This window comes from Engraulis encrasicolus, unplaced genomic scaffold (genome assembly GCF_034702125.1).
Source record: "Engraulis encrasicolus isolate BLACKSEA-1 unplaced genomic scaffold, IST_EnEncr_1.0 scaffold_223_np1212, whole genome shotgun sequence".
Taxonomy (NCBI): domain Eukaryota; kingdom Metazoa; phylum Chordata; class Actinopteri; order Clupeiformes; family Engraulidae; genus Engraulis; species Engraulis encrasicolus.
The window spans coordinates 49,525-64,372 of record NW_026945507.1 but is presented as its reverse complement, the minus strand read 5'-3'; the positions used below and the strand labels follow the sequence as shown (position 1 = coordinate 64,372).

Here is a 14,848-nt window from a genome sequence, read left to right as displayed (position 1 = left end):
CCAAAAGGAAATAAAAAATAAGAGCTTTCAAAACAACTAATTGTACAAAAGACATGACATGTATTTGTACAATAAAATAAAACCAAATGTGGAAACTAACAAAATGCATTCAGAATTCCAGTTCCCCTAGCTTTACCACTATGTAAACCATTAAAGTAACTACACACAACTGAAAAGCAGGGAAAAGACTATTTACAAAACTCAAAAAGTACAATAATGGTCTTGCAGCATATCTGACGTAAAATTAATCAGCTAAATAATATGACTGGGGAAAAAAGAGGACTAATCACTAGTACCATCCTAAATGAAAATGGTCTCATTAGTAATCTGTTTTGAATGCCGCCATGAAGATTATTTTTCTGTCTTGTATGCCTATTTAATGACCATTATAAGATTCATCTGTGGTTATCCTGTGGTTTCCACAGACCAATGAGCATTATGTGGCACTCAAAATGACCCCCACTTCCACCCCTATGCACATAGCATGGGCTCAGCATTGTGTGCAACCTCATTGGCATGGATTTTCATCTTTCCCTCATCTCTCTCTTTCACACTGTGTGTGTGTGTGTGTGTGTGTGTGTGTGTGTGTGTGTGTGTGTGTGTGTGTGTGTGTGTGTGTGTGTGTGTGTGTGTGTGTGTGTGTGTTGAAATCAAATTGTGGTACTTGGTTTTCATTCTGTGCTGCTACGCCACAGAATGGTCTATGTTTGGGAAACACTGGGCTGTTGGGCTGTTGGGTAGTGTTGGCGTTTTCGCTGTGCTGAAAGAATGCCTAGCAGAGGGCTTCGAAATAGGTTCTTATTTCTCTTTTGTATATCTTCTAGTTTCTTGGCTTTGTCTTCATCTCCCATCTCTTTCATTTTTTCAACCAGGAATTGTACGTGGACGAGAGTGGACACTGAATCTCTATTTAGTGCAATCTCTTCCAGTTTCAAAATACACCTGTAGGCCTCCTCTAACAATTCCTTCTGTTTAACTTCTGACTCCTCAATGTCTTTTTCCAGAGCTTTCAAATCCACAGTGTTCTCCTCGACCTCTCGGGTGCTGGGCTTGTAGAAGGACTTCTCCTTCACATGATTAGAGACAGGGCACTTTCCTGTGCACACAGTGCACCTGCCATCCTTCATGACACTGCACCAAGAGAGGTCTTTCACCCACCAGCAGCCTGGATAGTGGCAGTTCTCCTCACAGATGGTGCAGCATGTTGCTTCTTTATTTAGGCTCCACCAAGATGACTGGATTGGGATCTTCTCTTTGAAGGGTTCATTAATCTCATAAGTGAACGCTGTAATAAAACAACAACTAAATAAGTTGGGTTAAAATAGTTCATCAATGTAGTCCATAAAAACTCATAACTAGAGAAATATTAGTTTTTTTTAAAAAGGAATAAATATTGTGCATCTAAGAATATGGTAAAACCAAGAGTCACACTTTGGTTAACAGAAAGGAACTATGGGTAGTGTAGTGCTGCTTCTAACATTTGGTAGAAATGTTTAAACTAATGCTTGTAACTACAATGTAAACATGTCATTGGAGAAGTGAGATGTAAATGTAAGCTCATTGTTTGAAAAATGTGTTTCCTGCAAACGTTGTATAATTTCATTTGATATTTCCGAATGTATGATGACTTGAGAGTTGAAGGGTCATCGTGAGGGGAGTTGGGAAAAAGGACATTGCGAAGCGAGGAAGCTCTCTTTTCCCCTCGGAACAAGCACTGGAACAAGGGGCAACGAAAATGAGTATTGTGACAAACTCAAGTTGTATTATGTCGCAGTTGTCGAAGTTTAGGTTCTGTTTTAGGTAATGGGTGTGTGAACTTTGCTTCATAGACTTTGTGAACACCCAAGTTTACGCTCCTGAATCTGAGTAAATCCGACGGCGAGTTCGAGCACGGAATGCTAAGCTTTGGGAGGGGAGAACCGCGTTACGCCGACAAAGACTGTTAGAACATCGGCTCGCGCTTGCATCCGCGAGGTTTGGAAGGACGACACAAGCCATCCAGCGTCATGGGAACATCGCCAGCTAAGTGACTGCACTTCGCGTGAACGTTTGGATATAAGGTATCGCTTAATTGTCGGCTCACTCGTGAGTGAAGGGGCTGTTGTTGGCCACTACGAACACAAGCCACGCATCAGGCCTGCAACGTTGCCACGTTAGAACTAACTTTGGTTCAGTTAATATGCCGGCTGGGACTGGGGTGTGTGTGTGAATGTGCGTGTGTGTGTGGGCCCACAACATTTTATGTTTAAAGGTAAATGTTAAGTTTAAGGTCTAAGTGACTGAGTTAACAGAGCTCTTGGTTCACTGTAGGCTAGTCAACCATTATGGTGGTTGATTAGTGTCAAAATTTATAACAAATTTAAAGGTGTCTTAATTTGATTTGTAACAGAACTGGTAAGGATCATTTGAGTTTAAAGGTATTCAAGGAATACATATTTTGGGTTTATTATTATTTTGTATTATTAACTATAACTTTTGTTTTGTTTTCAATTTAAGTACTATTTTCAAATTCACTATAAACTATAAATATAAATATAATACTGACTTGTGTGTTTAATGGTATATTTACTGAGGTGTAAGTGTTCATGTCTAGGAGCTTTATACAAGGGCACTTGGTAAAGGTAAATAGCGGTAGATATTTAATAGACACCTTAACTAAGGGAGGCAACAAACTTTAAATATTTATCCAGGCTATCACAGGAACCTGGGGTTCGTCCTTTTAGCACTTGATAACGGCTAGGGGGCGCTACACAAAATGGGGGCTCGTCCGGGATGCGGTTTGTTGATTTCCCTGTAGTTTTAAATTTGTTCAAACATTTTTTTTTCTCTGTAAATTTTCCCCTTGAACTTGAAATATGGAGGTAAGAAGCAGTTCCATTTCACAAGAGGAGCTTGTGAAGTGGTGTGATGATGCTATGATTCAAACAGATAAGGCAATATTGTTGATTGGTGTCCCTGCAGATGCTGAAGTAGCACTTATTGAAGAAACAGCAGCAGCAGTAAAACTTTTTGGCAGAGTTCGTGTCAGAGCTACTAAGTCTGAACCCTCCACCAACAGTCAATTGGTACTGTGTGAATGCCGCGAGACATTCGATCAAGGCCGTGTGCCAGCTGAAATTTTGCCAAAGGACAGCGAGCAGGCTTGGAAGGTCGAGTTTGTTGGAAGTAGTCCGCCTGCCCCTGAGGACTTTGCAACAAAGCTGAAGAGGTTGCTAGATACTGAAGGCAGATCTTTAGCCGATGCTAAGGCATTGCTCTCCCCCCTCCCTGCCAGTTCACCTGAAGCTGTCATTCAGGCTATAGGAGAACTTCTGGAAAAGAACAAGAATTCCAATGAAGGTACCGCATATAAACGGTTAAGAGTCTTTTCAGGTGTGGTTCCCACACCTTCTGGAGAAGAAAGCATGGAACATTGGATTGAGCAGGCTAAACTCATGATATCGGAATGTGACTGTAGTGAAAAGGAAAAACGAAAACGTATCGTGGAAAGCCTTAAGGGTCCTGCTCTTGAGATAGTGAAGGCTGTTAGATTGTCCAGCAATGAGGCCAGTGCAGCAGATTATATAGTAGCCTTGGACAGTGCCTTTGGGACCTCAGAATCCGGCGAAGATCTGTATTTTGCATTCCGACTTCTCCGCCAAAATTCTGGAGAAACTCTGTCCGAGTTCCTGCGCCGGATGGAGAAGTCGTTGACCAAAGTGGTGCAGAAAGGGGGGCTGCCCGCTGCACAAGCTGATAGAGCAAGAGTTGAACAGCTCATTAGAGGAGCAGTAGAATCCGACATGATGCTGTTACAGTTAAGATTGAGGGAAAGAAAACAAACGCCTCCTACTTTCTTGAATTTGCTGAAAGAAATTCGTGAGGAAGAAGAGAACGAGGCCAAGCGACGCGAGATCAATGTGAAAGCCACAACTGTCCATCCTCAAGATGTTTCTGAGCCAAAGCAAACTGAAGTCCAAGCTTTGAGAGCCGAGATCAGAGAGCTTCGTCTTAAGTTGGAAGAATCCCACAAGACACATGTAACACCTAAGGCAGCAGAGCCTAAAGGTATGCATTCTTCCACCTCTGCGACTGCACAGTCGGAAATGGAGGTACCAGACTTACAGACTCAAATTAAGCAATTACAACATCAATTGACAGTTATGAGAGTAGATCGCAGCACGGCACCTAGACGAAGGCAGACCCAGCAGCCAGCTGCAACAGAAAGCGATAGCAGTCGGTTGCCAGCTGATCGTGGGGATTTCTTTTGTTATCGATGTGGTGCCGATGGACACATTGCTAGCCGGTGTCAAGAAGCTGAAAATCCATCCGAGGTTATCCGAAAGCTACTTAGGTCTCTCAAGAAAGTCAAAGGTGAGACAAGCCAAATGCAGACAGCAAGCAACAGTTCTGCTTTTTCCCGAAAGAGTTATGTTCGTGAACCAGCTGTGTCCAATCTCCCAACCGGGTTGGTAGGACCTGCCTCCACCATGTCTGTGAAGATAAACGGTCATACGTGCCAAGCACTGTTAGACAGTGGGTCCCAAGTAACGATAATATTTGACAAGTGGTACAAGACATTCTTACCTGGAGTCCCGATTCACCCAATCACTGGCCTAGCGATATGGGGTTTGAGTTCATCTAGCTACCCCTACCATGGCTATGTAGTAGTGGATGTGCAATTTCCAGCTACTTTGACCGGAGCATGTGAGACCATCTCTGTGTTGGCCCTGGTCTGTCCCGAGCCTAGCGGTCCGGACCACATCCCTGTTATCATTGGGACCAATGCTAACCTGTTCCACCGTCTAGCGGCTTTGTGCCAGGGTCCTGATGATTCTATGCAGGCGCATTCTCTAAGAATCCTATCACAGACGCCAGTGGCGACGTTGAAATCCGAACAAGAGATGGAGATGGATGAACCCATTGGTGAGGTGAAGTGGATGGGGCCAGGCCCTTTAGCTATTCCAGCCAGGGGAGAACGATCAGCGGTTTGCAAAGTCGAATGCAGGAAACCCCTGAAAAGAGACATAGTCATGGTCGAGACGCCACCTTGTGTCAGTTTGCCAGCTGGGGTGATCATTCAGCCAGTGGTACTACCATCTCATTCCATGAATACCAACAGTTTTAATGTCTTACTGAGAAATGAGACTCTGAAGGAAGCCACTATGCCAGCTGGAGCAATCATTGCAAATGTGTACCCCACTGATACAGTTACCTCAGCAGCGAGACCCCCGTCTGGCGAAGTTCTTGATGCAAAGCTGTTTGACTTCAGTGATTCCCCTATGCCAGAGGCGTGGAAGGAGAGGTTAGGTCAGAAGTTGGCTAAACGAGGTAATGTGTTTTCATTGGATGAGTGGGATGTTGGTCTTGCAAAGGGGGTGGAGCACCACATCAGACTTCATGACCCTAGACCATTTCGAGAACGTTCCAGGCGCATTGCCCAAGCTGACATTGACGATGTGCGTCGCCACCTAAAAGACCTATTGGCAGCAGGCATCATCAAGGAATCAAGGAGTCCCTATGCATCTCCAATAGTAATCGTCAGGAAGAAAAATGGGAGTGTGCGCATGTGCATTGATTATCGCACCTTGAATAACAGAACAATTCCTGATCAGTATACCACTCCACGGATAGATGATGCGTTAGATTGTCTGTCTGGCAGCTGTTGGTTCTCAGTGTTGGATTTACGAAGTGGATATTACCAGATACCTATGTCCACCGAGGACAGAGAGAAAACAGCTTTTATCTGTCCTCTGGGATTTTATGAATTTCTGAGAATGCCACAAGGAATCACTGGCGCACCCGCCACATTCCAACGATTGATGGAGAGAGCAGTCGGTGACATGCATCTGCTACAGGTGATTGTCTACCTTGACGATATAATTGTATTTGGACGGACATTGGAGGAGCATGAGGAAAGGCTCCTCAAGGTGCTTGACCGATTGGAAGAATGTGCTCTAAAGATATCCCTGGACAAGTGCCAACTTTGTCTGCCCCAAGTGAAGTATGTTGGCCACATTGTGTCAGCTGCAGGAATAGCCACAGATCCGGAGAAAGTAATCGCTGTGGAGAACTGGAAAATGCCCACTGATCTGAAGTCCTTGCGATCATTTCTCGGATTCTGTGGATATTATCGCAGATTCATCAAGAACTATTCTGCCATTGTTCGTCCTCTTACAGAGCTCACAAAGGGTTACCCGCCAGTTCAGAAGGGATGCACGAGTTCCCCTGATAAGTCTTACTTTAAAGAGGGGGAGCCTTTCGGTGAACGCTGGGATGAGGAGTGCACCAAGGCCTTTTATGACATCATTTACTGCCTGACTCATGCACCAGTGTTGGCGTTTGCTGACCCCGCCAAGCCATACGTACTACATGTTGATGCCAGCTTGAATGGCCTTGGCGCGGTTCTTAATCAAGAATACCCTGAAGGGCTAAGGCCTGTTGCATTTGCGAGCCGCAAGTTAAGTGGTCCCGAGCAGCGTTACCCAATTCACCAATTGGAATTTCTGGCCTTAAAGTGGGCGGTCGTGGACAAGTTTCACGATTACCTTTATGGGGCCAAGTTCACTGTGAGAACGGATAACAATCCGCTCACGTATGTTTTAACCAGTGCCAAATTGAACGCAACAGGCCATAGGTGGCTGTCAGCCCTTGCCACCTACGATTTCACTGTCCAGTATCGCCCAGGGCGACACAACATTGATGCTGATTTGTTGTCCCGGACAGAGATATCACCACATGGGGTCAAAGCAATCTGTCAGTTAGCCCTTTCCGACAAGCATGCAGAGAGGAGACTTATTGACCAACTGGGGGCCCATTCCCAAAGTATCCCTGTTGCCTATGCCTGCCCAACTCAGTTGGAGATGGGCAACCTGGAGCAATTGAGCCATAATGACTTGAGGAAAGCCCAAGATCAAGACCCAGCCATTGGCCCTGTGAAAAGAGCTGTGCAGGCTGGCCAATTGCAATTCATGGCCAAGAATACTGACCCAGTTGTAGCGAAACTGCATAGACAAGGTCCCAAGCTGATCATTAAGAACCACCTCTTATATAGGATAGTGCAGAAACAGTCCGGTGACAAGAGACAACAGTTTGTTTTGCCCAAACAGTACCATGATATGGTCATGCAGTCTCTCCATGATGACGCAGGTCATCTGGGAATCGAAAGGACAAGTGAACTTCTCAAAGATAGGTTCTATTGGCCATACATGTTGTCTGATGTTGAGAAGTATGTTAAGGATTGTGGAAGGTGCATCACTCGGAAGACACTTGCGCAAAGAGCTGCCCCACTGGGTCAAATCACAAGTACTGGGCCCCTAGATTTAGTGTGCATAGACTTTTTGTCTATTGAGCCCGATTCTGCAGGCATTGCAAACGTACTAGTGGTTACAGATCATTTTACCCGTTATGCCCAAGCATTCCCCTGCAGAGATCAAAGGGCCATAACCGTGGCTAAGACCCTGTTTGAAAAGTTTTTCGTGCATTACGGACTGCCTTCACGCATCCATTCAGACCAAGGCAGAGATTTTGAAAGCCGCCTCATCAAAGAGCTACTTGGGATGCTTGGAGTACGCAAATCTCGCACTTCACCCTATCATCCACAAGGTGATGCACAGCCAGAACGATTCAACAGGACTTTGTTATCCATGTTGGGAACTTTGGACCCTGCCAAGAGGTCACGATGGAGTCAAAACATCAGTCAGTTGGTTCATGCGTACAATTGTACCAAGAACGAGGCTACCGGTTTCTCACCTTACGTTCTCATGTTTGGTAGAGAAGCCCGGTTACCTATTGACATCTGTTTTAATACCTCTGCTGAGAGCGAAGGAACAGTGAAGTATCAGCAGTATGTGGAAAATATGAAGAAAGAGCTCCAGAATGCATACAAATTAGCTTTGGAGTCATCACAAAAGAGTCATGAAAGGAACAAAAAGCAGTATGACAAGAAAGTGAAACATCAAACTTTAGAGGAAGGAGATCGAGTGCTGATTAAGAATCTTGGACTGACTGGCAAGCACAAGCTTCAAGACAGATGGAATTCATTACCATATATTGTGATGCGGAAATTGCCAGACCTGCCAGTGTACCGTTTGAGGCCTGAAAGGGGAACAGGAGGTATACGAACACTGCACAGAGATCACCTACTGCCAATAGGAGAATCTGTGAGGTTGTTGACACCAGAGAATCCAAAAGAGAAGCTCCGCAGGCCTGTGACCAGAGCTCAGTCTAGACAGAAACTTGTAAAGAACGCAACCAGACCTGCAGGTAGTGAAAATGAGGATGGCGAGGCTGAGTTCGAAGAATCTTCATCAGATGAGGATTATGGAGGGCCCAATTTCCCTACAAGGGAGGAGGTTAGAGAGTTACTTCAGCTGCCACCACCTGTGACGACACAGGGTGACACTCCAGATGAGCAGCCACCTGAGTTGGAGCCCGACCAAGCCCAAGGCCTGGAAGAATTTGAGGAAATACCTTTAGATGATGAGGTGGAAAATAGTCTCCAGCCACTTCAAGACCCCACGGTAGCCATGGAGTCTGAAGGGGGAGAACATCTATCTGGAAATGAAGCAGTTGAAGAAGATTCAGCTGATGAAGCACCCAGTGAAGAACCTGTACATTCAGAACGCCCTAGAAGACAAGTAAAGCCTGTGACCCGACTTACCTATGATGAGCCTGGGAAACAGGCTGATAGACAGCTTACTGTAATTCATCGAGGCATGGTTGTTCACATAAGTAACCCCCGGTCAAAGAGAAAGACATGTAAGACCTACTGGTGTCACCCAATGGCCCAGTGTTTTCAGTGTGCACATAGAAATCCTGCCCCTGAGAGTAGAGGTTTTATTCTTCTTTAAGTCGCATGAGGACAGGCTAGTATTTAGAAGGGGGAGAGTGTAACGCTGTAATAAAACAACAACTAAATAAGTTGGGTTAAAATAGTTCATCAATGTAGTCCATAAAAACTCATAACTAGAGAAATATTAGGTTTTTTTTAAAAAGGAATAAATATTGTGCATCTAAAAATATGGTAAAACCAAGAGTCACACTTTGGTTAACAGAAAGGAACTATGGGTAGTGTAGTGCTGCTTCTAACATTTGGTAGAAATGTTTAAACTAATGCTTGTAACTACAATGTAAACATGTCATTGGAGAAGTGAGATGTAAATGTAAGCTCATTGTTTGAAAAATGTGTTTCCTGCAAACGTTGTATAATTTCATTTGATATTTCCGAATGTATGATGACTTGAGAGTTGAAGGGTCATCGTGAGGGGAGTTGGGAAAAAGGACATTGCGAAGCGAGGAAGCTCTCTTTTCCCCTCGGAACAAGCACTGGAACAAGGGGCAACGAAAATGAGTATTGTGACAAACTCAAGTTGTATTATGTAGCAGTTGTCGAAGTTTAGGTTCTGTTTTAGGTAATGGGTGTGTGAACTTTGCTTCATAGACTTTGTGAACACCCAAGTTTACGCTCCTGAATCTGAGTAAATCCGACGGCGAGTTCGAGCACGGAATGCTAAGCTTTGGGAGGGGAGAACCGCGTTACGCCGACAAAGACTGTTAGAACATCGGCTCGCGCTTGCATCCGCGAGGTTTGGAAGGACGACACAAGCCATCCAGCGTCATGGGAACATCGCCAGCTAAGTGACTGCACTTCGCGTGAACGTTTGGATATAAGGTATCGCTTAATTGTCGGCTCACTCGTGAGTGAAGGGGCTGTTGTTGGCCACTACGAACACAAGCCACGCATCAGGCCTGCAACGTTGCCACGTTAGAACTAACTTTGGTTCAGTTAATATGCCGGCTGGGACTGGGGTGTGTGTGTGAATGTGCGTGTGTGTGTGGGCCCACAACATTTTATGTTTAAAGGTAAATGTTAAGTTTAAGGTCTAAGTGACTGAGTTAACAGAGCTCTTGGTTCACTGTAGGCTAGTCAACCATTATGGTGGTTGATTAGTGTCAAAATTTATAACAAATTTAAAGGTGTCTTAATTTGATTTGTAACAGAACTGGTAAGGATCATTTGAGTTTAAAGGTATTCAAGGAATACATATTTTGGGTTTATTATTATTTTGTATTATTAACTATAACTTTTGTTTTGTTTTCAATTTAAGTACTATTTTCAAATTCACTATAAACTATAAATATAAATATAATACTGACTTGTGTGTTTAATGGTATATTTACTGAGGTGTAAGTGTTCATGTCTAGGAGCTTTATACAAGGGCACTTGGTAAAGGTAAATAGCGGTAGATATTTAATAGACACCTTAACTAAGGGAGGCAACAAACTTTAAATATTTATCCAGGCTATCACAGGAACCTGGGGTTCGTCCTTTTAGCACTTGATAACGGCTAGGGGGCGCTACACAAGTGAACTCTTCACCTAACCTCTGCTTATTTTCCTCCAGGACTGTTAGAGTCTGTTTAAGTTCGGCTTGTTTCAGGTCCTTCATCTTAATAGCGTCTTGTAAGTTGTGGATACGGGCCTCTAGCTTTTTGCGCTCATCCAGTACATCTTCGGACATCTTCAGCTGTTGAACACGACTATCATGCAAAAATTCCAAAAGCCTTTCCATGCTTCGATATCCCAGGTCCCATGCCCTCTGGTAAGGAACATCGTTTCCCTCCCCATAACCTCCTGACTGTACATTGTTGAACATGAAATGATGTGGTTTCAATTTCCCTCCTTCAATAGAAATCTTGAATGCATTGATGGCAGCAATGGCATTACAAACAGACATGCCATCTGAATGAGTGATGAACACTACTATGTTCTTCTCTATATCTTTACCAAACAGGGAGAGAATGGCATCAAAGATGTAATGCTGAAAAACTGTGAGGTGATTTTGATCTGATTTTACAACAAGACTGATGGCATTGATGCCATGGACGCCATCTTCAGATCTGAACAAAACTAACAATTTTTCTGCAACAATCTGGTCTGTACCATCAGTAGACCCATAACCTGGTGTGTCAATAATCCGGAGAGACAAAGAACTGGTCTCCACAAACACGTCATAAACTGTGATCTTTGTGGTTTGTGATTCTCCCTGGCACTTTGGATTCTCTTCCTCCGTGATCTGAAACCAGACTTCATCCCTAGACTGTACCCCTAACATGTAGTTGACCATAGTGTTGATTAACGTTGTCTTCCCTGTCCCTGTTTCTCCAACTACAAGAATGGTGTGGAGAGGTTTACTCAAGTCTCTTTTCCCAAAAGTCAGTCTTCTGACATCTTCATCTCCACTAATGTTGATCTTCTCTGTTGGAAGCCGGTAACTGTCTGGGGGACCCTTTTTAATAAGATGTTCTTCTACAGCCAGTTGTTCTCTTGGGAAAGAATGTCTGCAGAAATCAACAAAAGCTGAGTTATAAAAACATGGTGGTTACACTTGATTGTTTATATGGACACTTAAATCGATTAAATATAATTAGGGTTGCCTCTTTGTGCAGATGGGATCGCCAGCGGGCCTATTCACTATTTGCTGAAAATACTCAACTACATCATAACATTGACATTACAAAGAGCTTTAAGTAACAGATTATGACCACATTACAATTTTGATAACAGTAAGGTTATAACATAGGCTCTGCACAAGGGGGTCAAAAGAATTAGATCTACAAATGAATAGATCAAAGATGATTAAAGATGAAGAGATTAAAATAAAATGTAGTCCGATTGGACATTATTTTGGGTAGGTGCTGGTAATTTAAAATTAAAAAAAGGCCCTGATGAGTGAGTTATTCATCCTGACAGTCTGTCAACAGACCTGCCGGTCAGACCTGTACCCACCCTCCAACATAAACAAACACACATAATGCTACTAATGCTAGTAAATTATACGTACAATTGAAAAGGGGACTTCAAAGGCTCCTCCAGGTCTGTTATGTCATGTGTTGAGTGTTGTTTTGCAACACATATCGAGCACACTGGAGTTTGGTCAGTATTGCAAAACAGCTCAAACTGTCTGTTGTGCTCCTGACACAGCATCTGGCCCAGATCCTCCATGGGCTCCACCAGCTGGTGTTTCTGCAGTGCTGGAGCTGAGTAGTGCATCTTCACATGGTCTTTGCAGAATGAGGCCATGCAGGTGATGCAGGACTTGAAGGCCTTCTGTGGGCAGCCTGAGCAGAGAACACCCTTGGATTCATCCATGGAGACACTGTGGACAAGAGTAATGTTATAACGAGCATGCGTTTCTACACGCATAAAATGAACATATAATTCAACTTAAGTTTTGCCGTTTGCAACCACGTACTGTAGCCATACAGTACTATGGTCTGTGAGGTTGGGTGCACTTTCCACCCTCAGAGTAGGTAAAATTTGAGGGTGAAGTATCATTCCAAATCACATTCTGTCTGTTACACTTATGCCGTCATCTGAGTTTTGTCACGGAAAACACTGTTCGTTGTTTTGACAATTTCTTTGCTTAATCCTCTCTCTTATGAGTGATTCTACGATTTGTGTGCGCTTTTTGGTCCGTGGACTTTATTTGCCAATTCCACTAACTATTAACTGCATTCAATAATGTTTTGGACATCATTGAATGGAATTGGACAGTACACATTTATCTGTCATATAATACAAACAGTCAAGACATAACATTATTTCCCTCAGCAAGAATTAATATTTATTATTGGTTTTGGGTGTTTTCATGCCGTCCTGTTTTCCAAATGTCAGATTCAGTCTTCATATTAGCATGTAAAGAAACTTGTTTTGCCCAAGACTATTGCAAATGTTGATTCACAGTAATCATCACAATATGACAAAACTGTCAGAAAGACCATTGTGCTTTCCATCATACATGAAATTTGCCATTTTGTGTGTGTCCACGAAAACTGTGTTAACCGTGCCACGTTCTGAAACCCCCTCCATAAATCAGTAAGGGTTTGGTCTTAGGCCATATGAATAACATCATGTGATGTCATATCCTCTTTGGCAGGATATGGGAAGAATTTTTGGTAGATTTTGAGCTCCATTATTCCATAATTGAATCCATTCTTTTTCATGCTCTCCTAGCGGGAAAATTGCCTGTCAACTGTGTTATCAACATATTCATAAGAATCTGAATTAGAAATCACATGTAGAAAAACACAGAAGCATACAAATACATTAATTGATTAAGGTGTTGTGGTGGAACTTCTGAGGTCCTCAGTTAGCACAACACCATAAAAATGGCTTAAATGTCAAGCCGTGTTACCGTCAATGGTGTTACGCATGAGCTATAACAGTTGAAGAGGAGTATGTTTTTGGCAATTTATCTCCATATAGACAAACAAAATAATTGGTGTTCTAGGGAGATGGGTTTGTCTGCTCTGTTTTTCCTCCTAAAAAGTGCCGACTTGTTCCCCTGCTCTGTTGACCGTACCACAGTTGAGTAACACGGTTGACTGTTTTGAAAGTGTTTTTGTGCTATTGATCCCTTATGTGTTGGAAAAATCCTATGAACGGACACTAGGGAGTATCTCTGGAGAGGGAAGTCTTGTGTAAAGAGGGTGACTAAATTCAAATCAGACGTTACAGGGATTTATAATGAAAAATGTATCACAGTGAATCATAAAATCCCACTTATGAAGCTCAACAATCACATTTTCTATATCATTTGCACAGATTAATGACAACATTAGACGCACAGACGCACATTAGACGCACACGCACACCGCACCTTCTACCCGCACTAAACACACACACACACACACACACACTGCTGCTGATGTACTTGATAGACCTATTTTAATATTTATTTTTCTTCAAAATGCTACTATTACTATGTCAGAACGCTATAAAGGACTTTTAGGAAAAGCACAACAATTACCTCCTCTTAATGTATGTTCTCTACAAGTCTTCTGTTGTCCAGTCTTGCACTTTAAATGTCTGTATGAGCACTGTCTATGTCCATACTGTCTTATGTCCATGTATAAGTACTGTCTATGTCTATACTGTCTATGTCCTTACCTAGATTAGTCTATGTCTGCATGGGAAAGCAAGAAATGTAATTTCAAATTCTTTGTATGACCAGTGCATGTAAAGAAATTGACAATAAAACCTACTTGACTTGACTTGAACATTAAGGGACATAAGCACTTTCGTATGTTGTTTCAACTCTGTATTTTATATATGTTTGAAATGACATAGTATTTGTCCATAACACTGTTGAAAAATATTTTATCAAATGATTTAAGATTAAGCTTGGCAATTTGTTTGTTTGTAAACTTAAATATATACACTATGGAAACATCTAGGTCATTTATTTGTAAAAAAAAAAAAATACTGATAATTGACATTTTGCGTTTGCCAAAAGCGCACTGGAAACGTAGAATGACCCATATGTTAAAGTTCCATTGCAGTGCCCATTTTGCTTATAATTCTTTGCCAAAGCTCTGAATTCTTCCAGGGAGGTAATGGGAAGCACTGACACAACTACTGCTATGTTCAACAAGGTGCTATTGTGAAGTGCAACCAGGTGTCCTGAGCACATACATCCACTCCAGCATATAAGGAGCCTGGGCCTAAGTGCATCACATCGCCTCCCTGGAAGAATATATAAACACCACTTCTGACTTACAGCATACTGGTACACAAATACATTATGTAATTAACATATTGGTATATGGTATTAAATGAAATCACATATTATTACACTGGTTATTACACTGTACCTAATGTGGTAGATCCACTGTAATAGTGAACCCTTAAAATAAAGTGTTACCAAGGATTCAGTATACCTTGTGATTTGACCATCCTCAGCAAAATTAATAGGGAATTTCATGGATTCATCACTTGCCATGGACATCACACTTGGCACAGGAGTGGATGGCCTTTCATCTTGATGGCTGTAGGAGACAACCTCGTTAAAGGAACTGTCCACCAT

The 14,848-nt window shown here is 42.7% G+C and overlaps 1 protein-coding gene across 1 annotated transcript; it reads right to left on the bottom strand.

The window, feature by feature from the left end:
• Positions 1-701: 701 nt before the first annotated feature.
• LOC134442714 (uncharacterized) lies at positions 702-14,848 on the bottom strand. Its single transcript, XM_063192755.1, has 6 exons — positions 14,703-14,848; positions 11,942-12,139; positions 10,360-11,321; positions 8,026-8,076; positions 5,116-5,259; positions 702-1,285 (listed from the first exon to the last, which is right to left on the bottom strand). The coding sequence occupies exons 1-6, from the start codon at positions 14,846-14,848 to the stop codon at positions 702-704; spliced, it is 2,085 nt and encodes a 694-aa protein (XP_063048825.1).